Source organism: Coenobita brevimanus, unplaced genomic scaffold, assembly GCF_032717465.1.
Source record: "Coenobita brevimanus isolate Jiangsu-jjx unplaced genomic scaffold, ASM3271746v2 jjx.HiC_scaffold_3666, whole genome shotgun sequence".
NCBI lineage: Eukaryota > Metazoa > Arthropoda > Malacostraca > Decapoda > Coenobitidae > Coenobita > Coenobita brevimanus.
This window is the reverse complement of record NW_027644713.1, coordinates 7,594-34,648: the sequence shown is the minus strand read 5'-3', so window position 1 is coordinate 34,648 and position 27,055 is coordinate 7,594. Positions and strand designations below refer to the sequence as shown.

The 27,055-nt window shown below is 33.9% G+C and overlaps 1 protein-coding gene across 1 annotated transcript; it reads left to right on the top strand.

Annotated features, from left to right (window-relative positions):
* Positions 1-23,326, top strand: LOC145390228 (putative zinc finger protein 876; the record flags this gene model as incomplete). The annotated part of the gene is made up of 3 exons (XM_080265223.1): positions 1-100; positions 4,848-4,902; positions 23,195-23,326. Coding segments are annotated over exons 1-3 (287 nt in total), but the record flags the coding sequence as incomplete, so codon positions are not given.
* Positions 23,327-27,055: the final 3,729 nt, after the last annotated feature.

The following is a 27,055-nucleotide window of genomic DNA, read 5'->3' as shown; positions in this document are numbered from 1 at the left end:
ATGAAAATCCATAAACGCATTCATACGGGGGAAAAACCGTTTGTCTGTGAATGCTGTCAAAAGACTTTCTCAGATAAATCAAACCTAAGGACTCATAAACGCATTCATACATGAAAGAACCCTTTAGCTGGCAAGTGGCTATATAAGGTTATTATCAATAAAGTTGGTTTTTGAATATTTTTTATTTTACATGGATTATCAACCCTTTAGCGGGCGACTTTTTGGATAATAAATGCTTTTTAAACCTATTGAGGAAAAAAAATTAGTACTAGACTCTAGACACATTCGTAAACAAGGTTTTGGGAGACACTAAGAAACCATTCAACGTAGCGTACGGTTCAGCCAAGTTTTCCTGTACTGGGAGGGGGGAAGAAGGAGGAGGTGTACTACCTTCGGGGTCTACGTCGTTGCTCTGCCTACTAAAACGACAAAGTCCTCCAGCACAGAAACATTCTCCAAACTTCCAGCAACAACAACAATTACTAGTTTTTGTCCAATCGGTGGAGCCTTTCTGGATAGAGACTGTAATGTGGCAGCCAATATTGCTCAAAAACTCTTTCTAGCGGCGGCACCGTCCACCACCACTCTAGTCCGAGGAGTTAAGGTTCAAATGAAAGAGGTGTTTTGGTTGAAATATTATTGTAACAACCCAACACTAACTACTACTACTCCGTGCATTTATGATAAAGGTGTAGTCGTATGACCATATGGTCGTATATAACACTGAGGCGAAAAGGCAATTGCTGACCTATCTGGTTGGCAGTTGGCTGCCCGCTAAAGGGTTAACTCCGAGGTTAACAATCATTTGGAATTTTTCTAATAACTATTTTTTTTTTTCAATAGATCTAATAAAAATGGAAACTAGAAGTGATAATCAGGTACTGGTATCATATAATCCTTTGCAAGAAATCGAAGAGGAGTCTCCCTCTCAAGATAAAAATCACAGTATTTATATAAAGGAATGTGAAGAAGCCGCTGATAAAGTGTCACAATATGTATTATATCAAAAGAGAGAAAATAAGCTATCGGATCTGCTTCATTTATTTGGTCATAGCGCTTCGTGTCCGTCTCCAATGTGTTCCTCTATCTGCCGGATATTCTGTCGTATTCGGCACCATCTGAAAGAGAAGAAAGAACATAAATGTAAAGTGCTAATTATATACACCGCACTATATAGGGCTTGGTGTAAAACCTATGAAAGTAATAAAAGAAAATTGGTTGAAGATCTCTATGTCTGCGATCAATGTGATCTTTTCTTCGTCAGCAAATCCTCATTAGATATTCATAAGAACAACGCCCATACAATCACACATTGTGATGAGAGGCTCCATAGATGTGACCGATGTGATAAAGAGGGGCTAAGGCTGCACAAAAAAAGACATGACGATGAGAGGCTCCATAGATGTGACCGATGTGATAAATTCTTCAAAAATAAAGAGGGGCTAAGGCGGCACAAAAAAAGACATGACGATGAGAGGCTCCATAGATGTGACCGATGTGATAAATTCTTCAAAAATAAAGAGGGGCTAAGGCGGCATCTAAAAAACACACACCGATGAAAAAAAAAAAAAAAACAATTTGCCTGTAAATTCTGTGACAAAACATTTCATCAGAAAGTACATTTGATAAAGAAAAACCATTTATGTGTTTTCAATGCAATCACAGTTTTCGAACCCAGACGGCTCTTTCAAGCTATTATCCATCACACAGCAATCAGAGACCCTTTACCTGTGATCAGTGTGAAAGAAAATATAAGAGAAAGTCAGCTTTGAAATGCCATGGCTGTATCAGGTTATTATCAATAAAGTTGGTTTTTGAATATTTTTTATTTTACATCTTACTATAGACAATTAATATTTCGCATCCTTTAATTGGCAATTGGCTATTATAAATAAAGTTAGTTTTTAAATATTTTATATTTTAAATCTTACTGTAGATTACTATTACATAGTAGACTTTTTTGGGGGCTCATAAATGCCTTTTAACCCTTTAGTGGCCGACTTTTTTTATTTTTTGGACCATAAATGCCTTTTAAACCTTCTTATTAAAAAAGCAATTATACTGTAAAATTAAAAAAAAAATACATCTACACACAAATGGAAAGGGGGGGAAGAGATATAATATTAGTTTTCCAAAGGTTTTTATCCTCACTCTTCTGACTACGATTTCGTTGTTTTTTCTTGTAGTTTCTTCGATTAGTTAAGTTTTCGGATCGTAGATGTTGACAATGCTGGCATTTCGGGAAGTTCCAGCGAAAGTCATTTTCTCTGAGGAAACTTTCCTTGTCTGGCATAAAGAAGGCCAAGGGCGATTCATCTTTCTGTGGATTCGCCACATTGGAAGGTACCAGCTGTGATGAGATTTCTGGGGTGGAAGACAACTCTTCTATGTATTTCCATCCAAAAATAACAAATCCCAGAAGAACAGCAAATATACTCATCACCAACACACATAATACAATCTTGAAAAGAAAAGAAAAAAGAGTTGTAATGTATACTGAAACTTCAAAAAACACTACATAGAAAAAATTGCTGATAAACACTGTTTCATATAGGTAGTTCAGAATGTTTTGGCGCAAAGAAACAGCGCCAACAGTGGTACCTGGACGAGAACGCTGAAGTTGGTTACCAGTTAAAGAAACAAATAATATTTAGATCTTTGATTACAAAAAAACATCTAGTCGCCAAAATATAGGTAATTGCTAAAAAAAGTAGCTAAGCTAGATCAAAAGTCTCCAAATCTAAAAACAAAACTAAGTTGACAACAACACTGTTTTAATTTTTCGATCTAAATGCTTTTTTTTTAATCTATCAGAGTTGTCTACTAAAAAGTTAATATCTTACCTCTAAAATTAAAATGAAGAAAAATAATAGAGACGAAAACATCCGGACGAGTTGACGGAAAGAGGTGTGCACTCAATGTGAAGGCTGGATTTAAGAGGTATATATATATGAAGCTTCACGTCATAGAAAGCAGAGGGGTTTCCATCTTACCATCCACAGGATTATATACAATCATCTAGTGTTTATCCAAAAAATTGCCACCAATCGAACAAGTGGCTGCCAATGTTGTTGGAAGTTTAGGGGCGGAGCAACAATGTTCCTTTGAAAAATAACTCTTTGGCATAGCAACGACACAGCCCCACACAACCTGTAGCAACTCTACTGACCATCAGCTTTCAGAAGGGAAGCCGGTCCTGCAAGATTAACCCTTTAGCGGGCAGCCAACTGCCAACCAGATAGGTCAGCAAGGGCCTTTTCGCCGGAATATTTAAACTTGTGAGTACAAAATTTTTATAGTCACTTTCCATCTAAAGGATTAAAAATAATTTCTAAAGAATTTTTAATAATTGTTTGTAATAACTATCTTTTCTTTGTTTCAGAAATTAATAGATATGGAAGATTCTCTGGAACAGACTAGTAGAAGTAACATCCAAGAGGAACCCCTTAATCTCAGTACAAAAAAAAAGTATAATTATGACGAATACGGCATTAAAAAATCTTTTTGAAGATACAAACAATTTCTGGAATGCCCGAAGGTTTCTACTAATTCTGTGGACACCCGCATAAATATGATTAGTGCTTGTTTAAAAAGATGATACATACTCAAGAAAAACCGTTTACCTGTGGATACTGTAGTAAAACTTTTAGGCAGAAATACAACATGGAAATTAATAAAAAGACTCATACAGAAGAAAGTGAATATTGTGAGAATTTTCTTGACTAAATTGAAACTAGAAAAACTAGAAAAACCATTCAGCCGAAAAATAAATATGGAAGTTCAAAGACCATTTCTCTGTAAATATTGTGAGAAGACTTTCTCGGTAAAATCGAGCCTAATAAAACACATTCGCACTCATACAGGGGAAAGGCCGTTTACCTGTGGATATTGTGAAGACATTCTCAGAGAAATAGATCCTAAGAACACATACGGGAGAAAAACCGTTTACCTGTGGATACTGTAGTAAACCATTCAGCCGAAAAAAAATATGGAAAGTTCATAAGACCATTTCTCTGTAAAAGCCATTTGTCTGTGAGATATTGCGAGAAGACTTTCTCGGTAAAATCGAGCCTAATAAGACACATTCGCACTCATACAGGAGAAAGGCCGTTTACCTGTGGACATTGTGAGAAAGACATTCTCAGAGAAATCGATCCTAAGAACGCACCCACCCGGGAGAAAAACCGTTTACCTGTAGATACTGCAGGAAAACATATAGGCGAAAAAAAAATATGGAAATTCATAAACGCACTCATACAGGTAAAAAGCCATTTGTCTGTGAATATTGCGAGAAGACTTTCTCCGTAAAATCAGCCTAATACAGACATTCGCACTCATACATGAGAAAGGTCGTTTACCTGTGGACATTGTAAGAAGACATTCTCAGAGAAATCGACCCTAAGAACACACATACGCACCCATACGGGAGAAAAACCATTTACCTGTGGATACTGTAGTAAAACATTCAGGCAAAAAACACAAGCAAACTTTCATAAGCGCATCCATACAGGGGAAAAAACCACACTATTATACTTGTAAATATTGTAAAAATACCTTCTCCAGAAAAAGGCAGATGATAAAGATTGAATTAATTCATTTGAGTGGTAGGTAAAAAATAATCATGGAAATTCTCGATATACACACTTATAAGAGAAGATTCCAATACAAACTCATATAGGAGAAAACTTGTTTGTCTATAAAAAAAATATTTAACCTTCTTAGAAGAAATGTAGTAAGAAATTTAAATATAAAATAATTTTTAGTTCCTATCTTTTGAAATTGGTTGAAAATAAGGGAAGAAGAAAATACTATTATTAGAATTTTTTTCATTTTTAGTGGGCAACCAGTGGAGCGCATTGTGAGCAACTCTGGAGATCTAGCAGATGGTTCCAAACTGAAAAGGTAATTATATATAATTGTCTAAAGTGATATTTAAAAAATCAACTTTATACAGTCACTATAGATTGAAAAAAATATTTCTGAAGATTTTTTAATAATTGTTTTTCTTTGTTTCTAAATTTAATAGACAGGGAGGCTTCTCTGGAACAGGGGAGTGGGAGTTACATCCAAGTGGAACCCCTAGATCTCAGTACAAAAAACTGTAATTGTGATGAATGCAGTATTGAAAAATCTTCTTTAAAATGCATAAGAAAAATATATTCAAGTATCACTGTTTAAAATGAAAAAATCATTATTGCCACTATTATCGAAATGTGAATAAATGCGAATCGCGCTCAGAGCGCAATCTGTGAGACACGACACTGATAGAAAACCATTTACTCTGTGAATGTTGTAATAAAATAAAAAATTTAGGGCAAAAAGGAAACATGAAAATTCATGAATCGTATTCATACAGGGGGAAAAACTTCATTTTGTCTGTGAATATTGCATGAGAAGGTTTCTCGAGAAAATCGAGCCTAATAAGATAATACGTACTTCTCATACTAGGGAGAAAGCTGCCGGCTTAATCTGTCACACTGTGAAAAAGAGCTTTCACATGAATTGAGCCTAAAACACGCACTCATACGGGGAAAAGTTATGAATACGTGAATAGCTGTAATTTTCTCTGATAAATAAACTTGAGCAATACTTCATATGCGCATTTCAGTACAGGAGCCGTTTGGGTTCAGCGTCAACAGGCCAGAAAAGAGTTTCCTCACATAAATGAGGTTAAAAATTTGCTTACGCCACTATATGGGACCTGCATGCGATATGCTGTAAGACTTTCTCAGAGAAATATACCGTCATGTACTCGCACATACGGACATTGTGAGAAAAGACACCATAAATTGATCCTAAGAACACACATACCTGCCACTATTACCGCGGAATATACCTGCGGATACTGTGCAAAACACTCAGGCAAAAACAATGTTGCATAAGCGCAATTATATTAGGCAATACAGAAAGACACTTTCTCGCAAAATCGAGTCTAATAAAAATATATTCAAGCATTTCTCTCATACTAGGAGAAAAGGTCGTTTACCTCGTGGATAGAAGATATTCCTCAGAGAAAAATCGACCCCAAGAACACACATATAAATTATACCGGGAAACTCCTTTTCCTGTGGGATACGTGGCCAAAACATCTGCACAAAAACACAAGCAAACGTTCATGAACGTAGTCCATACAGGGGAAAACTACGCTACTACTTGTAAATAATTAACAAATACATTTTTAGTTCCTATCTTGGGTGAAACTGACCCTAAGAACAATATTGTTGTAGACTACACCCCCCCCCCATCCTCATACGGAGCAACAGCTCATTTACCTGTGGATACTGCAGAGCATGTTTCAGGCAGAAAGGTACATTATGGATATAACTTTAAGGCGACACAGTAATTCATACAGATTGAAAACTCACAAGAATTTTTTAATAATTTTCTGTTTCTGAAATTACTTCTTATAAACAAGATGTAGAGCATGAATTAATTCATTTGTAGAAAAATAACTAAAATTCGACACAAACCCAGTAAGCAGAAGACTTTTTGGAAATGCATGTTACAAAAACTCATGTTCACGAAAAAATGAAAAAGTACATTAACCTTGCCATTTATCATAAACAAATGCGACCGGTGTTTCAAAATGTTCCTATTTTTGTAACGCCTGATGGACACACTTAGGCAAAGTGGAAGACATGAAAATACCATTTTTCATGAACGTTTTCTTCATTTTAGTCTGGGCAATTAGTGAGACATTGTGAAAGTAACTCTTGGAAGCAGAGTAGCCCAGACATTGTGAAAAGACAATTCATATACAACTTGTCTAGTGGATACGTCAACTTTCATAAACAACAGGCATTAAGAGCTCATGAACGCATCCATTTTTGGGAGATAACTCGTTTTTCAGAGAAGACATTCAATAACATATACATGCTGTAGGGCAGTGGGAGTAACATCTCAGAACCCTTTTCCTAGATTGCAAAGATCTCGGCAAAACACAAGCAAATGTTATGAACGCAGTCCATTGAAAAATTTTCCCTGTATGGAAATGCATAAGAAAACGTATATTGCAAGAATCTTTTATTACAGTATGAAAAAAGGGTTTTTCCGTATTGCCACGATATGTGTGTTATAAATGCAATAAATGACGGGCTCAAAATGTCCACAGATAAACGGCCTTTCTAAAGACACGAGATGCGTTCATGAACGTTTGCTTGTGTTTTTGCCTGAATCTTTTATTACCTGTGAATGTTCCGCATGAATGTATAAAAATGTGTGTTATTAGGCTCAATTCATTTGAGAAACTCTTCTCACAGTATTGTCCACAGACAAACGGCCTTTTCTCCTGTATGAGTGCGTATGTGCTCTCTTATTAGGCTCGATTTCTTGTTGCTCGAGAAACCTTTTTCACAGTATTCACAGACAAATGGTTTTTCCCCCCTTGTATGAATACGTTCATGAATTTTCATGTTTCCCTTTTTGCCTAAATGTTTTATTACAACATTCCTTCCACAGGTAAATGGTTTTTCTTTCAGTGTGTATCATCTCTTGTCTTTTTAGGAACGGTTGCCTTTTTCTTTAAAGGCACCGATCGCATTTGTTGCATTTATGCGGCTTGTCGTGGCAATGAGTATATTTTTTCATTTTTAACTTATGATACTTGAATATATTTTTCTTATGCATTTCCAAAGAAGATTTATCAATACTGCATTCATCACAATTATAGTTTTTTTTTTTGTACTGAGATCTAGGGGTTCCTCTTGGATGTTACTCCCACTGCCCTGTTCCAGAGAAGCCTCCATGTCTATTAATTTCAGAAACAAAGAAAAACGATTATTAAAAATTCTTCAGAAATACTTTTTTCAATCTATAGTGACTGTATAAAGTTGATATCACTTTAGACAATTATATATAATTACCTTTTCAGTTTGGAACCATCTGCTAGATCTCCAGAGTTGCTCACAATGCGCTCCACTGGTTGCCCACTAAAAATGAAAAAGAAATTCTAATAATAGTATTTTCTTCTTCCCTTATTTTCAACCAATTTCAAAAGATAGGAACTAAAAATTATTTTATATTTACTAAGAAGGTTAAATATTTTTTTCATGGACAAACGGGTTTTCTCCTATATGAGTTTGTATTCGAGTCTTCTCTTATAAGTGTGTATATCGAGAAACCATAATTATTTTTTTACAAATGAATTAATTCATGCTTTCTCATCTGGCTTTTTCTAGAGAAGGTATTGTTACAATATTTACAAGTATATGGTTTTTCCCCTGTATGGATGCGTTCATGAACGTTTGCTTGTGTTTTTTGCCTGAATGTTTTATTACAGTATCCACAGGAAAAGGGTTTTTCCTCGGTATGAACGTATATGTGTGTTCTTAGGGTCGATTTCTCTGAGAATGTCTTCTCACAATGTCCACAGGTAAACGGCCTTTCTCCTGTATGAGTGCGAATGTGTTTTATTAGGCTCGATTTTAACGAGAAAGTCTTCTCGCAATATTCACAGACAAATGGCTTTTCCCCTGTATGGATGCGCTTATGAAAATTTGCTTGTGTTTTTTGCCTGAATGTTTTACTACAGTATCCACAGGTAAATGGTTTTTCTCCCGTATGGGTGCGTATGTGTGTTCTTAGGATCAATTTATTTGAGAATGTCTTCTCACAATATCCACAGGTAAATGGTTTTTCTCCCGTATGGGTGCGTATGTGTGTTCTTAGGATCAATTTATTTGAAAATGTCTTCTCACAATGTCCACAGGTAAACGACCTTTCCCCTGTATGAGTGCGAATGTGACTTATTAGGCTCGATTTTGCCGAGAAAGTCTTCTTACAGTATTCACATGTAAATGGCTTTTCCCCCGTATGAGTGCGTAAATGAATTTTTAGGCTCAATTGATGTGAGAAACTCTTTTCACAGTATTGACAGACAAACGGCTTTTCTCCTGTATGAGTGCGTATGTGTCTTATTAGGCTCGATTTTGTCGAGAAAACCTTCTCACAATATTCACAGACAAATGGTTTTTCCCCTGTATGAATACGTTCATGAATTTTCATGTTTCCTTTTTGCCTAAATTTTTTATTACAACATTCACAGGTAAATGGTTTTTCTTCGGTGTGTATCATCTCGTGTCTTTTTAGATTGCTTTTTTCTTTGAAGCACCGATCGCATTTGTTGCATTTATGCGGCTTGTCTACTACTAGGTCCATAGAATTATATTTTTTCATTTTAAACTTATGATACTTGAATATATTTTTCTTATGCATTTCCAAAGAAGATTTTTCAATACTGCATTCATCACAATTACAGTTTTTTTTTGTACTGAGATCTAGGGGTTCCTCTTGGATGTTACTCCCACTGCCCTGTTCCAGAGAAGCCTCCATGTCTATTAATTTTAGAAACAAAGAAAAACGATTATTAAAAATTCTTCAGAAATATTTTTTTCAATCTATAGTGACTGTATAAAGTTGATATCACTTTAGACAATTATATATAATTACCTTTTCAGTTTGGAACCATCTGCTAGATCTCCAGAGTTGCTCACAATGCGCTCCACTGGTTGCCCACTAAAAATGAAAAAAAATTCTAATAATATTATTTTCTTCTTCCCTTATTTTCAACCAATTTCAAAAGATAGGAACTAAAAATTATTTTATATTTAAATTTCTTACTACATTTCTTCTAAGAAGGTTAAATATTTTTTTTTATAGACAAACAGGTTTTCTCCTATATGAGTTTGTATTGGAATCTTCTCTTATAAGTGTGTATATCGAGAATTTCCATGATTATTTTTTACCTACCACTCAAATGAATTAATTCATGCTTTCTCATCTGCCTTTTTCTGGAGAAGGTATTGTTACAATATTTACAAGTATGTGGTTTTTCCCCTGTATGGATGCGCTTATGAACGTTTGCTTGTGTTTTTTGCCTGAATGTTTTACTACAGTATCCACAGGTAAATGGTTTTTCTCCCGTATGGATGCGTATGTGTGTTCTTAGGATCGATTTCTCTGAGAATGTCTTCTCACAATGTCCACAGGTAAACGGCCTTTCTCCTGTATGAGTGCGAATGTGTCTTATTAGGCTCGATTTTACCGAGAAAGTCTTCTCGCAATATTCACAGACAAATGGCTTTTCCCCTGTATGAGTGCGTTTATGAACTTCCATATTTATTTTTCGGCTGAATGGTTTACTACAGTATCCACAGGTAAACGGTTTTTCTCCCGTGTGGGTGCGTATGTGTGTTCTTAGGATCGATTTCTCTGAGAATGTCTTCTCACAATATCCACAGGTAAACGGCCTTTCTCCTGTATGAGTGCGAATGTGTTTTATTAGGCTCGATTTTACCGAGAAAGTCTTCTCACAATATTTACAGAGAAATGGTCTTTGAACTTCCATATTTATTTTTCGGCTGAATGGTTTACTACAGTATCCATAGGTAAACGGTTTTTCTAGTTTCAATTTAGTCAAGAAAATTCTCACAATATTCACTTTCTTCTGTCTGAGTCTTTTTATTAATTTCCATGTTGTATTTCTGCCTAAAAGTTTTACTACAGTATCCACAGGTAAACGGTTTTTCTTGAGTATGTATCATCTTTTTAAACAAGCACTAATCATATTTATGCGGGTGTCCACAGAATTAGTAGAAACCTTCGGGCATTCCAGAAATTGTTTGTATCTTCAAAAAGATTTTTTAATGCCGTATTCGTCATAATTATACTTTTTTTTTGTACTGAGATTAAGGGGTTCCTCTTGGATGTTACTTCTACTAGTCTGTTCCAGAGAATCTTCCATATCTATTAATTTCTGAAACAAAGAAAAGATAGTTATTACAAACAATTATTAAAAATTCTTTAGAAATTATTTTTAATCCTTTAGATGGAAAGTGACTATAAAAATTTTGTACTCACAAGTTTAAATATTCCGGCGAAAAGGCCCTTGCTGACCTATCTGGTTGGCAGTTGGCTGCCCGCTAAAGGGTTAATCTTGCAGGACCGGCTTCCCTTCTGAAGCTGATGGTCAGTAGAGTTGCTACAGGTGGTGTGGGGGCTGTGTCGTTGCTATGCCAAAGAGTTATTTTTCAAAGGAACATTGTTGCTCCGCCCTAAACTTCCAACAACATTGGCAGCCACTTGTTCGATTGGTGGCAATTTTTTGGATAAACACTAGATGGTTGTATATAATCCTGTGGATGGTAAAAGATGGAAACCCCTCTGCTTTCTATGACGTGAAGCTTCATATATATATACCTCTTAAATCCAGCCTTCACATTGAGTGCACACCTCTTCGTCCGTCAACTCCTACCCCTCCCCTTACCTCGTCCGGATGTTTTCGTCTCTATTATTTTTTCTTCATTTAATTTTAGAGGTAAGATATTAACTTTTTAGTAGACAACTCTGATAGATTAAAAAAAAAAGCATTTAGATCGAAAAAATTAAAATAGTTTGTTGTCAACTTAGTTTTGTTTTTAGATTTGGAGACTTTTGATGTAGCTTAGCTACTTTTTTTTAGCAATTACCTATATTTTGGCGACTAGATGTTTTTTTGTAATCAAAGATCTAAATATTATTGTTTCTTTAACTGGTAACCAACTTCAGCGTTCTCGTCCAGTTACCACTTTTGGCGCTGTTTCTTTGCGCCAAAAAACATTCTGAACTACCTATATGAAACAGTGTTTATCAGCAATTTTTTTCTATGTAGTGTTTTTTGAAGTTTCAGTATACATTACAACTCTCTTTTTTCTTTTCTTTTCAAGATTGTGTTATGTGTGTTGGTGATGAGTATATTTGCTGTTCTTCTGGGATTTGTTATTTTTGGATGGAAATACATAGAAGAGTTGTCTTCCACCCCAGAAATCTCATCACAGCTGCTACCTTCCAATGTGGCGAATCCACAGAAAGATGAATCGCCCTTGGCCTTCTTTATGCCAGACAAGGAAAGTTTCCTCAGAGAAAATGACTTTCGCTGGAACTTCCCGAAATGCCAGCATTGTCAACATCTACGATCCGAAAACTTAACTAATCGAAGAAACTACAAGAAAAAACAACGAAATCGTAGTCAGAAGAGTGAGGATAAAAACCTTGAGCCAATGGAAACTAATATTATATCTCTTCCCCCCCTTTCCATTTGTGTGTAGATGTATTTTTTTTTAATTTTACAGTATAATTGCTTTTTTAATAAGAAGGTTTAAAAGGCATTTATGATCCAAAAAATACAAAAAGTCGGCCAAAAAGTCTACTATATAATAGTAATCTACAGTAAGATTTAAAATATAAAATATTTAAAAACTAACTTTATTTATAATAGCCAATTGCCAATTAAAGGATGCGAAATATTAATTGTCTATAGTAAGATGTAAAATAAAAAATATTCAAAAACCAACTTTATTGATAATAACCTGATACAGCCATGACATTTCAAAGCTGACTTTCTCTTATATTTTCTTTCACACTGATCACAGGTAAAGGGTCTCTGATTGCTGTGTGATGGATAATAGCTTGAAAGAGCCGTCTGGGTTCGAAAACTGTGATTGCATTGAAAACACATAAATGGTTTTTCTTTATCAAATGTACTTTCTGATGAAATGTTTTGTCACAGAATTTACAGGCAATTTTTTTTTTTTATCGGTGTGTGTTTTTTAGATGCCGCCTTAGCCCCTCTTTATTTTTGAAGAATTTATCACATCGGTCACATCTATGGAGCCTCTCATCGTCATGTCTTTTTTTGTGCCGCCTTAGCCCCTCTTTATTTTTGAAGAATTTATCACATCGGTCACATCTATGGAGCCTCTCATCGTCATGTCTTTTTTTGTGCCGCCTTAGCCCCTCTTTATTTTTGAAGAATTTATCACATCGGTCACATCTATGGAGCCTCTCATCACAATGTGTGATTGTATGGGCGTTGTTCTTATGAATATCTAATGAGGATTTGCTGACGAAGAAAAGATCACATTGATCGCAGACATAGAGATCTTCAACCAATTTTCTTTTATTACTTTCATAGGTTTTACACCAAGCCCTATATAGTGCGGTGTATATAATTAGCACTTTACATTTATGTTCTTTCTTCTCTTTCAGATGGTGCCGAATACGACAGAATATCCGGCAGATAGAGGAACACATTGGAGACGGACACGAAGCGCTATGACCAAATAAATGAAGCAGATCCGATAGTTTATTTTCTCTCTTTTGATATAATACATATTGTGACACTTTATCAGCGGCTTCTTCACATTCCTTTATATAAATACTGTGATTTTTATCTTGAGAGGGAGACTCCTCTTCGATTTCTTGCAAAGGATTATATGATACCAGTACCTGATTATCACTTCTAGTTTCCATTTTTATTAGATCTATTGAAAAAAAAAAATAGTTATTAGAAAAATTCCAAATGATTGTTAACCTCGGAGTTAACCCTTTAGCGGGCAGCCAACTGCCAACCAGATAGGTCAGCAATTGCCTTTTCGCCTCAGTGTTATATACGACCATATGGTCATACGACTACACCTTTATCATAAATGCACGGAGTAGTAGTAGTAGTTAGTGTTGGGTTGTTACAATAATATAAACACCTCTTTCATTTGAACCTTAACTCCTCGGACTAGAGTGGTGGTGGACGGTGCCGCCGCTAGAAAGAGTTTTTGAGCAATATTGGCTGCCACATTACAGTCTCTATCCAGAAAGGCTCCACCGATTGGACAAAAACTAGTAATTGTTGTTGTTGCTGGAAGTTTGGAGAATGTTTCTGTGCTGGAGGACTTTGTCGTTTTAGTAGGCAGAGCAACGACGTAGACCCCGAAGGTAGTACACCTCCTCCTTCTTCCCCCCTCCCAGTACAGGAAAACTTGGCTGAACCGTACGCTACGTTGAATGGTTTCTTAGTGTCTCCCAAAACCTTGTTTACGAATGTGTCTAGAGTCTAGTACTAATTTTTTTCCTCAATAGGTTTAAAAAGCATTTATTATCCAAAAAGTCGCCCGCTAAAAGGTTGATAATCCATGTAAAATAAAAAAATATTCAAAAACCAACTTTATTGATAATAACCTTATATAGCCACTTGCCAGCTAAAGGGTTCTTTCATGTATGAATGCGTTTATGAGTCCTTAGGTTTGATTTATCTGAGAAAGTCTTTTGACAGCATTCACAGACAAACGGTTTTTCCCCCGTATGAATGCGTTTATGGATTTTCATATATCCTTTCTGCCTGAATGTTTTACTACAGTATCCACAGGTAAATGGTTTTTCCCCTGTATGAGTGCGTATATGACATTTTAGGCTCGATTTATCCGAGAAAGTTTTCTGACAATATTTACAGATAAATGGTTTTTCTCCCGTATGAATACGTTTATGAATTTCTATATGTCCTTTCTGCCTGAATGTTTTACTACAGTATCCACAGATAAACGGTTTTTCCCCAGTATGAATGCGCTTATGAACTTCCATGTCTCTTTTCCGCCTGAATGTTTTACTACAGTATCCGCAGGTAAACGGTTTTTCCCCTGTATGGATGAGCTTATGATCTTCCACGTCTCTTTTCTGTTTGAATGTTTTACTACAGTATTCATAGGTAACTGGTTTTTCTCCTGTATGGGTGCGTGTGTGTGAGAAAGTCTTCTCACTTAGGTCCACAGAATTAGTAAAAACCTTCGAGCATTCCGGTAAGTTTTCACTCTTTTTCATTTTTAACTTATAACATTTAAATATGTTTTTATCGAAATGAATATTCTTCAACAAAGATTTTTCATCATAAGTATAATTTTTTTTTGTACTGAGATCCAAAGGTTCCTCTTGGATATTACTCCCATTGGCCTGTTCCAGAGAACCTTCCATGTCTATTAATTTTAAAAAAGAAAAAAAAGAGTTATTATAAATAGTTACTAAAATAGCAGTATTGTTAAATAAAATAAATTTTTTAAATATTATTTATTTTAGTATGAGGACGAAGAAGAAGGATGAACCTCCACCGTTGTTCGGCCACTTGTCCGATCGGTAGAGCTTTTAGACTGAGACTGCAGGCAACATTCTCATACCTTTCTCATATAAATAAATACTTATATGATTCCTTAGGGTTTATATTTCCTTCTCTTACACTAAAAAAAAATTTCCTAGCAAATGTTTCCCCTCCCTCCCCTTATTATATTTACCCTTTGAATATGTATGTGTTATCTGAGAAAATCTTCTGATAATATTCACAAACAAACAGCCTTTTAACAGTATTCAGACAAACGTTTTTCCCCTCGTATGGATTTCTATTCTTTTTACTCTCCTGTATAAGTACATGTGTGTCTTATTAGGTTCGATTTTAATGAGAAACTCTTCGCACAGTATTCACAAACAAACGGCCTTTTCCCCGTATGAGTACGTTCATGAGATTTTATGTGTTCTTTCTCCCTGAATGTTTTACTACAGTTTCGACAGGTAAACGGTTTTTCTCCTGTATGAATACGTTTATGTTTTTTCATTGTTTCTTTCATGTTGAATTTTTTACTACAGTATTCACAGGTAGACGGTTTTTCTCCTGTATGAATGCGTTTATGTACTGTTAGGTTCGATTTTAATGAGAAATCTTTTACTACAATATTCACAGGTAAACGGTTTTTCTCCTGTATGAGTACGTATGTGAGTTTTTAGGTTGTATTTTTTCGAAAAAGTCTTCTCACAATATTTACAAGAAAAGGGTTTTTCCCCCGTATGAATGCGTTTATGTACTGTTAGGTTCGATTTTAATGAGAAATCCTTCTTACAGTATTCACAAATGAACGGCTTTTCCCCTGTATGAGTCCGCATATGAATTCTTAGGATCGATTTATATGAGAAAGTCTTCTCACAGTATTCACAAGTATGTATCATCTCATGTTTTTTTAAAATAGCTCCATCACCGCATTTATACGGCTTCTCTTGAGAATGGGTGGCCATAATAAGGTTCACAGAATTAGTAGAAACCTCTGGACATTCTGATAATTTTTCACTCTTTTCTAATTTCAACTTATAAAACCTAAATATATTTTTACCCAAATAAGTATTCTTATGCTTTTCTCTATATTCCTTATTATTATGGTTTTCTTGTGTAGTAAGATCTAGGGGTTCCTCTTGGATGTTACTCCCACCGGCCCGTTCCAGAGAATCTTCCATATCTACTAATTTTAGGAACAAATAAAAAATAGTTATTACAAAATATTATTAACCCTTTAGCGGGCAGCCTTTTCGCCTCAGTGTTATATACGACCATATGGTCATACTACTACACCTTTGTCATAAATATATAAAGTAGTGATAGTAGTAGTAGTAGTTAGTTTTAGATTGTTTTTTACCCCGAAGGTACACCACCTTCTTTATTGATAACAATCCGATATAACCACTTGTCCGCTATTCCCAAAAAAGTCTACTGTCTAATTGTCTATAATAAAATGTAAAATAAAAAATATTAAAAAACCAACTTTATTGATAATAACCTGATATAGCCACTTGCCCGCTAAAGGGTTAAGGAATTAGGTTGGAATAAAAGAAGTGTTTTTTGTTGAATTTTATTATCAAAAAAAGAAATAAACACCAGTAGACTATATAAGTAAAAGAGATGCGATGGTCACTGAGATGAAAAATATTTTCAACCTGGTTGAAGGTTAAGAAATATCACCTAAAAACGGAAAATATTTTTTTATTTAGCCTAGAGTTTGAAAACCATTTTCTTACAACTAGAAAGAAAAATTCTAATAGGAGATTCCTACCATATTTAAAAATTCCATCCACGCCCACCAATTTGATTCAATCATCATACCAGTAATATGACTTGGAAAAGATTTACGTGCATTGATAAGTGCATCAATAAAATCTTCTCGATTTTTACTTATTGGAGATGGAAATGGTGTAATTAAATTAAGAGAATAACTTGCCAACAATCTACTAAGGCGGCCATTTCCATCACTAAAGGGATGCAACGAAACCAGTTTAACTAGAAGCCATGCGGCACACCTAAAGATACCCTCTACACCTTTTTTTTCTTCAATGTTTTTCTTCATGTTTATAATAAAACTATTATACTGGTCCAGACAAGTCCAAATCTCTGTTTCCCATTCTTCTTGACTTCCCTTTCTTGGGTATTTATGAATTTCACCCTTATATTCGGCTACTCTATCAAAAGTACTAAATATTCCCGGGGGGGTCATAATTTTCTCATCAATTACTCCAGTCATTAGAATTTTATGAATATCAATAATGTATTTTCTAATTTCTAAAAATCCCAAATTTGATGGATTTCGTTGTTTTTCTTTCTCATCCATTTCCATTAGTTTTAACCATGCTTTGTATAAATTCTTGGTTTCCAGCTCACCAGGAATCTTATAGAATTTCTTATTCTCAGTAGAAAGGGCTCCTTCAAAATTATCAATTATCTTTTGTGTAGTTTTATAATCTTGGATTGCAATTTTTTCATTAATAATTATATTATGAATGAATTTTTCTACCATTTTTTTCTTAGCTTTTTTTACTTTCACTTTATCTACTAATTTCTCATTAGTTTTCCATAATTTCTGAAATTTTATGATATCTTCAATCATATTATCAAAATTTGGACTTATTTTTTTTCCTTCGGGTAAATCATACTCTAGTAAATTATAGCAAGCAAAGATATTCTCCATTATCCTCTTAGTGGCTGTATAAACTCGCCTCAGTGTTATATACGACCATATGGTCATACGACTACACCTTTATCATAAATGCACGGAGTAGTAGTAGTAGTTAGTGTTGGGTTGTTACAATAATATTTCAACCAAAACACCTCTTTCATTTGAACCTTAACTCCTCGGACTATGTTGTTGTTGCTGGTGCTGGGATGGAGCTGGAAGTTTGGAAGTTTTCAGGTAGCTCGTCGTTGTCTTTGGAGTAGATCTTCTATCATCGCACTGCACAGCTGATGGCCATCCGAGAGATGGCCAGACATCTCTTTTCGAAGAGAGGAGTGACATTCTTCGAGTCCAACAGTATTTTGCCCAGGGAACATTTAATATTCTTATAGTATCGTTTGGTCTTGGAGGACCTTATGGCCTAGCCTAGCCTAGCTGATAATTGAGAAGGGAAGGTCTGTCTCATTTATCTAGTAAATTTTTTTTCCTCAATAGGTTTAAAAAACATTTATGATTCAAAAAGTCGCCCGCTAAAGGATTGATAATCCACCAAAAAGTCTACTATGTAGTAGTGATCTACCATAAGATGCAAAACCAACTTTATTGATAATAACCTAATATAGCCACTTGCCAGCTAAAGGATGCGAAATATTAATTTTCTATAGTAAGATGTAAAATAAAAAATATTTAAAAACCAACTTTATTGATAATAACCTTATATAGCCACTTACCCGCTAAAGGGTTAAGGATAATTAAACTCTTTATTTTTTTAATTATTCTTCCCAGAAAAAAAAAGTTTAAAACTCAAATATCTATTTAACTATTTTTTTTTTAATACTATTTCGGGGGGGGGCCGCCTCCCCCCCACCTCGGCCCCTTCCACATAGTAGTTAATAAAAAATAGTTTATATTTTTTCTCTCTTTTGAGTTTTAAGCTTTTTTTTTCTGGATATTTATTGGGGTAATTTTTTATCTTTCAATGACTTGAAACACATTTCTATAGCACTACTAGGAAATGGGTTAGAGGAACGGAATGGCAGCATATACCTAACTTCTTCAATTACTTTTTCATTTAAATTTAATGAAAAAGAAGTATCAGTTACATCAAACTTATTTTTTAAATAATCTATTGTAGAATAAATATTATATTCTTGTTCCATATAATTACACATGCAATTATATATATATTTTAAGTGAAGAATAATATCTCGACTAATAATCATATTTTTAAAATCTTTATCATTTCTTTCAGAAGAGACTGTTTGTACATAAAGATCAGATAATGAAAAATCTTCCCAAAAGATAGAGTTTTTTATAGAAAATATTAATGCCATTGAGAGATTCTCATTATATTCTTTCATATTGAGTTTACCTGCCGCATATACACTATCAACAGAATTTTTAACTCTTTCAGTTTTAATAAACTGAAGAAAATGAATTCTTCCATCTTTATGATTAATATATGGTTCAGTATCAATTTCTTCATTACAAAGAATGCGTTCTGCTCCAAATATCAAATACTCATAACCACGCCATCTATTTTCGAATGTTGTTACTTCAACTGAGATTGGGAAAAATACACAATCAGTCGTATTTTCTCCTTCTTTTAAACATATTCCGAAACAAGACTCTTTCTCTTTTTTATTAGGAATTGGAAGATTTTCTTTTTCCTCTTCTTCTTTCGGATTTTCACTTATCATTGATTCAAAAAGGTTTTTTCTCATGTCACCATCTCTCTTTAAAGAAATTATCCTTTTGAGATTGTTATTTAGTCTCTCTATAATGTTTTCTTTACTACATTCCAAAGTATTTTCATATATAGCAAAAAGGAGATATCCTTGACTTTTATTTGAAAATTTATATTTATCTGTCAAAATATTAAAACATTTCTCACAAGAGGTATCAGGTCTAATAAGGTCCATTGTTATTATCTGTGAAAGATTGTAAAAATTTATATACCCTTTTGTATCCGGTTTTCAAATAAATTATATAAAATTTAAGCTTTTATGAAGACTATAATTCAGCAACAGCCAACATTGCCCAGAACTTTATAAATTGACAAAAATATACTGGAGTGAAATATTTTTATTTTATTTTATAGATAGTCTATCTATTTTTAACCCTTTAACGGGTAAGTGGCCTATACCCCATAACTGATTAGGTTAATTTATGGCTCAGGTTGTAATAAAGTTCAGGTTGCTACAGGAGAGGGTATCTGTCGTTGCTCTGCTAAAAAAATGATCTTCACAACGACATTATTGCCCCATTTCAAACTTCAATAATACCAGAAATTAAATGAATAGTTGAAGTTTATTAGAAACAAATTCTACTATACCATTTAGACAAAGATAGTCATACTACTATATAATTATACATAAACCCCGAGACAAAGAGAAATTTTAACCCTTTAATAGGCAAGTGGCTATATTAGGTTATTATCAATAAAGTTGGTTTTTGAATATTTTTTATTTTAAATCTTATTATAGACAATAGACTTTTTGGGAATCATAAATGCCTTTCAACCCTTTAACGAGCAAGTGGCTATATCGGATTGTTATCAATAAAGTTGTTTTTTATATTTCGCATCCTTTAGTGGCTATATTAGGTTATTATCAATAAAGTTGGTTTTTGAATATTTTTTATTTTACATCTTACTGTAGATCACTACTACAAAGTAGACTTTTTTTGGGATCATAAATGCCTTTCAACCCTTTAGCGGGTGACTTTTATTTTTTGGATCATTTCGAGTCTACTGTCTAATCAAAAAGACTCTAAACAAGGTTTTGGGAGATACTAAGAAACCCTTCAAAGTAGCGTACGGTTCAGCCAAGTTTTCTTGCACTGGGAGGGGAGGCCAGAGTGATGAAAGAGAGAGGAGCCGGTCCGACAAACTTCACTCTCGTCGACGAATGGAACATGTTGAAAGTCTGCCACAGATGCAAAGAATCTCTGATTATCATAGGGTTTAAGAAAGAAGAAGGAGGTGTACCTTCGGGGTCTACGTCGTTGCTCTGCTAAGAGTGATATTACCTACCACAACGACAAAGTCCCCCAGCACAGAAACATTCTCCAAACTTCCATCAGCACCAGCAGTTAAAGTAACAACTACTACTTTTTGTCCAATCGGTGGAGCCTTTCTGTAATGCGGCAGCTCAAAAACTCTTTCTAGCGGCGGCACCACCACTCTAGTCCGAAGAGTTGAAAAAGGTGTTTTGGTTGAAATATCAACACTCCGTGCATTGGTGTAGTCGTATGCTGACCTATCTGGTTGGCAGTTGGCTGCCCGCTAAAGGGTTAGTCATTCAAGAAAACTATCAGTCACATTTAACCATTGTTCCTCATCAATAGCTTGATCATCAGAGTCATCATCCAAAATAACTTCTATGTCACTTTCAGTATCTCCATCATCACTTTCAGAAATTATTTCTATATCACTTTCTTCAATATTTTCATTTTCAATCCCATCTTCTTCTTCTTTTTCCATAGTATCTACCTTATCCATAATTTTTTGGATTTTCAATTGAGAAGTGCTTTCTAGACACAATTTCCGTTTTTTCCCTATAATAGATTTACTAGTAGTATCTGAGGATTTACCATCCATAACTGAACTCATTAATTTTTTTCTTTTTTTAAAGCTCACTTGTGATGAGAGAAAACCGGTCCACGCCACAAACGCAAGGAATTTCTGAATACAGTAGAATTCGTAAAAGATTTGAGGACGAAGAAGGAAGTATCTGCGAGGTCTCGGCTGTTGCTCTGCCAAGAGTGATACCCGCTTCCAGAGTATTCCGATAATATATGGCGGTCAATTGTCCGATTGGTGGAACCTTTCTGGATAGATATTGTAATGCAACAGCTCAGAAAGATTACACAACGACAACCAATTCGAGAAATAAAGGTTCAAATGAAAGAGATCTTTGGACTGAATCATTTTATTATGAAGAAATGGTGATGTTTCTATGGTAAATTATCAGAGTATGCATAATGCCTGATTTTAATGTTTTACCACAAGAGGATGGAAGGTGATTTGAAACCACATCACAGCATGATACAGATATATGACACAACTGCAATTTAATAATAATACAGACGGTAAACAAGTGGCTATATAAGGTTATTATCAATAAAGTTAGTTTTTGAATATTTTTTATTTTACATCTTACTATAGACAATTAATATTTCACATCCTTTAGCTGGCAAGTGGCTATATTAGGTTATTATCAATAAAGTTGATTGTAAACTTTTGGGGGGATTATCAACCCTTTAGCGGGCGACTTTTTGGATCATAAATATCTTTTAAACCTATTGAGGAAAAAAAAAATGAGACAGACCTTCCCTTCTCAATTGTCAGCCAGGCTAGGCTAGGCCATGAGGTCCTCCAAGACCAAACGATACTATAAGGGTTCAATAAGAGGTGTACCTTCGGGGTCTAAGTCGTTGCTCTGCCAAAAGTGATACTACCTACTAAAACGACAAAGTCTTCCAGAACAGAAACATTCTCCAAACTTCCAGCTCCATCCCAGCACCAGCAACAACGTGGAGCCTTTCTGGATAGAGATTGTAATGCGGCAGCCAATATTGCTCAAAAACTCTTTTCAGCGGCGGCACCGTTAAATGAAAGAGGTGTTTTGGTTGAAATATTGTAAAATAATCCAACACTAGCACTACTCCGTGCATTGGTGTAGTCGTATGACCATATGGTTGTATAACACTGAGGCGAAAAGGCCCTTGTTAAAATCTTTGAAGTAAATTATTATAATAGATATTTATATTTTTAAAATAAATATAAAATAAAGTTAATGAAATGGCTTTCCCCTTTGAATCAGATTGGGCCATATTAATTTTAGTTATTGTTATATTAATAATATTGATTATAATATTAGCTACAATTAATTATAAACGTAAAGATTCTATAAAAGAAAAATCATCATCTACTACTAATCCTTTACTGGGCAACCACCCGCCAACCATATAGGATTGAAATTTCTTTTCATTTTTCAGCAAACACTCACCGAAGTAGGGGTGTGACTATGGATCCAAATATCATCAAAAAAGAACCTCTGGAACCTTTTGATGAAAAGGTAATTAATTCTTTTACAACCATAATGAAAAATTATACTATAGCTTCAACTTTAGTTTTTTTATTTTTAAAAAAATTTTCCCAAATCTTTTTATTTTTTTTTTAGTTTTCTGAAGAAAGAATATTTATATTTTAATTTTTTAAATATTCTAAAGGTTTTCTTTGTAACATAATTATCTAAAAAGAGAATTTTTTAGGTTGATTGTTGGGCCACATCTTTTGGAGAGGAGCCAAATGGGATCTCGAAGGAAAATATAAAAGAAGAAGAGAATGATATAAAAGAAGAAGAGGTGGATATAAAAGAAGAACCTCTGGAATCATCTAATTTTTTAAATAAAATTTATACGGATAAAAAAATTTACTGCTGTTCCTATTGCAATAAGTCATTCCTAAGGAAAGCATATATGAAAAGACACATGGCTATACATTGCGATGAGAGGGCCTATAAATGTGATAAGTGTAATAAATCTTTTAAAATAAAAGAATATCTAAAAACACACGAGAGGATACATACAGGGGTAAAATTGTTTGTTTGCAAATACTGTGGTAGGAAGTTTATGAGGAAAGAGGACACGATGGTTCACGAACGCATTCATACAGGAGAAAAGCCATATATATGTCCTCAATGTGATCGTAGTTTTCGAACTCGGTCTCATATCAGAGCCCACATCAAAACACATCTGTAAAAATTCTTTGTATAATGTTTTTTTTTTTAATAAAGTTTTTTCCTCTCCTTTAAACCCTTTAGCAGGTAAATGATTGTATTATATTTGGAATTTTTCTCTCTCTCAAGGTTGTGTTGTTCGTCTTGGGAAAATAAAAAAAAGGTATTATATTCTTTTTTATTTTAGCCTATTAATTTTTACATTCAAAAATGGAAATTTATATATTTCTATCTTACTCTTCAGTAAAAATCTTAAATCTAAATAATACTTGAATTATTTGGATGCTATAAAATATAACATTTATTTGAAAGGTCTCTAGTCTTCCCAAATGGGTTCTGTTACTACAGCTACTGAGATTAATCCATATTTATTTCTCAAAGACATAATAAAAGGTTGATTAACGGTAAGAGTTGGAACCCCATCAACATAAGAGTCGACACCAATTCTGACCCCTTTTTCATCCATCTCAAATTTATTTTCCAAATGAATATTATACAGATATACACCTCCTTCAATAAACTTTGACATAAAATTTCCCCTCATATAAGGAGGTGGATACAAAGAATGTGATTTGCTTATTTTAACTTTTGGAAGCACAACTTTATGAAGACCATTATATTTCCTAACTTCATACTTTTCCAACAAATTTTTATTAAAGACCACCCTTTTTAAATGGTTTAGTTCTTTTTTAGTAAATTTCTCATCTCGTGCAGTAAAGAAGAAATCTTTTTTGGAAGATATGAATATTGTCACCACACTATCATCTTCTGTATTTATTTCAAAAAAATTAATTCCATCTGAAAACCCAATTTTACTAAGACTGCCTGAAAACATCTTAGCTTTTCTTTGGGTTTTTTTTTCACCTATTCCCCAAAAGGGTTGAGTACCAGCATCTTTCATGTTATTCTTCCAACGGATGTTTACATTGAGACCAATACAGGGAACAAAAGCCAGACATGATGAGGGTGGTAATTTCAACTCATAACTACTACCGAAAAGCTTCTTCATCATCTCTTCCATCAGTTTTCTTAGACTTTCTTGATTTCTTCGCTCGAACTGACCAACCGATAAATATTTCTCTTTTCTTAACTTGGATAAATAAGATTTTTCTTTCATTTCCAAATCTTTAGCCAGAAATAGACCCACATTCATTCTTCCACTTTCGTGTAACTCAGCAAAATTAAACATAAAAACAGATACAGCTTCATCTCCTTTATCTAAGTGCCATATAATATCAAGGAGATACTTGAAAGCAAAGAACGAGATGTATGTATTCCCATTATCATTCTTGAGAGCCTCTATCATAATGGATTTATCCCGATTCTTCTTCAGGGGGTCCTCTTCTCTCTTGTACGCCTCCATCTTTTCTTATAGCTCTTGTCGGGATGGGAGGAGCTTTATATATCCCCTGTTGCCCCTTTCCTATATTGTTTTTATTTTTTCTCTTTTTTCTGTTTCATATAACTTATTATCTTGAGAATAATTTATACAAAATTTTATTATAAGAATCAAAATATACAAAAATCCAAACACATATATCAATTTCATTTCTCTATATATAAAAATAAAAAAGGTATTATATTTTATATTCAAAAATGAAAATTTATATATTTCTATCTTACTCTTCAGTCAAAAGATGAAAGGAAAATCTGCTATAAAATATAATATTTATTTGAAAGGTCTCTAGTCTTCCCAAATGGGTTCTGTTACTACAGCTACTGAGATTAATCCATATTTATTTCTCAAAGACATAATAAAAGGTTGATTAACGGTAAGAGTTGGTATAACCCCATCAATACAACAGGCGATACCAATCGATGCAATTCTGACCCCTTTTTCATCCATCTCAAATTTATTTTCCAAGTGAATTTCATTCAGATATACACCTTCTTCAATAAACTTTGACATAAATTTTCCCCTCATATAAGGAGGTGCATCCAAAGAATGTGATTTGCTTATTTTAACTTTTGGAAGCACAACTTCATGAATACCATCATATTTCATAACTTCATACTTTTCCAACAAATTTTTATCAAAGACCACCCTTTTTAAATGGTTTAGTTCATTTCTAGTAAATTTCTCATCTCGTGCAGTAAAGAAGAAATCTTTCTTGGAAGATATGAATATTGTCACTACACTATTATCTTCTGTATTTATTTCAAAAAAAGTAATCCCATCTGAAAAGCCAATTTTACTAAGACTGCCTGAAAACATCTTAGCTTTTCTTTGGGGTTTTTCTTCATCTATTCCCCAAAAGGGTTGAGTACCAGCATCTTTCATGTTATTCTTCCAACGGAGGTTTACATTAAGACCAATACAGGCAACAAAAGCCAGATATGATGAGGGTAGTAATTTCAACTCATAACTACTACCGAAAAGCTTCTTCATCATCTCTTCAATCAGTTTTCTTAGACTTTCTTGATTTCTTCGCTCGAACTGATCAACCGATAAATATTTCTCTTTTCTTAACTTGGATAAATAAGATTTTTCTTTCATTTTCAAATCTTTAGCGAGAAATACACCCACATTCATTCTTCCACTTTCGTGTAACTCAGCAAAATGAGACATAAAAACAGATACAGCTTCATCTCCTTTATCTAAGTGCCATATAATATCAAGGAGATACTTGAAAGCAAAGAACGAGATGCATGTATTCCCATTATCATTCTTGAGAGCCTCTATTATAATGGATTTATCCCAATCCTTTTCTTCCAACAGGGGTTCCTCTTCTGGCGCCTCCATCTTTTCTTATAGCTCTTGTCGGGATGAGAGGAGCTTTATATATCCCCTGTTGCCCCTTTCCTTTTTGTTTTTATTTTTTCTGTTTCATATAACTTATTATTTTGAGAATAATTTATACAATATTTTATTATAAGAATCAAAAATCCAAACATATATCAATTTCATTTCTCTATAGATTATTATTTTAAAAAATATTTATTCACATGCATAATATTCTATTATGCCCATATAGGCTCTGTTACTACACCTACAGTGGCTAAACCATTTTTATCCCTAAAACGTAAAATAAAAGGTTCGTTGATAATAAGTTTTGACACTCCAGTATTTTCTGACTCAGTCCTAATTCCCCTTTTACCCATTTCAAATGCACTTTCTAAATATATTTCATATAAATGTATATTTTTATCAATATATGGTTTCATAAAAAACTTTTCTCTTAAATTAGAAGGAACATTCAAACAGTGAAAAGTAGATATTTTAACTTTGGGAATTTCAACAATATTTAAACCAAAATATTTCTCAATTTTATAGTTTGTTAATACATTGTCATTGAATACTATATTTTTTAATCGGTAAAAATCTTCCCTGGTATATTTATTTCTTCGTGCACTGAACAACTCATTTCGAAATTCAGACCAAAGAGTAAATATTGTTATTACACCATTAAATTTTGTTTTCATTTCAAATATTCTTACACCATTTACAATCCCTATTTTACATAATCTTCCTGAAAACATTTGAGCATATCGTTGAGGTTTTATTTTATTTATTTCCCAAAAAGGTCGATTACCAACATCTTTTATATCTTCGAGCCAATAAAAACCTACATTGATTCCAATACAGGGAACTATACTGAAATGTTCTAATCCTTCCACTGTAAATTTATAGTTATCACCAAATTTTTCTTTCATCAGCTTCTCTATTGTTTTTCCTAGACTATCTTTCGAACCCTGGATGAATCGATCGACTGATAAATTCATTTTTTTAATTCTAACCAATAAGAT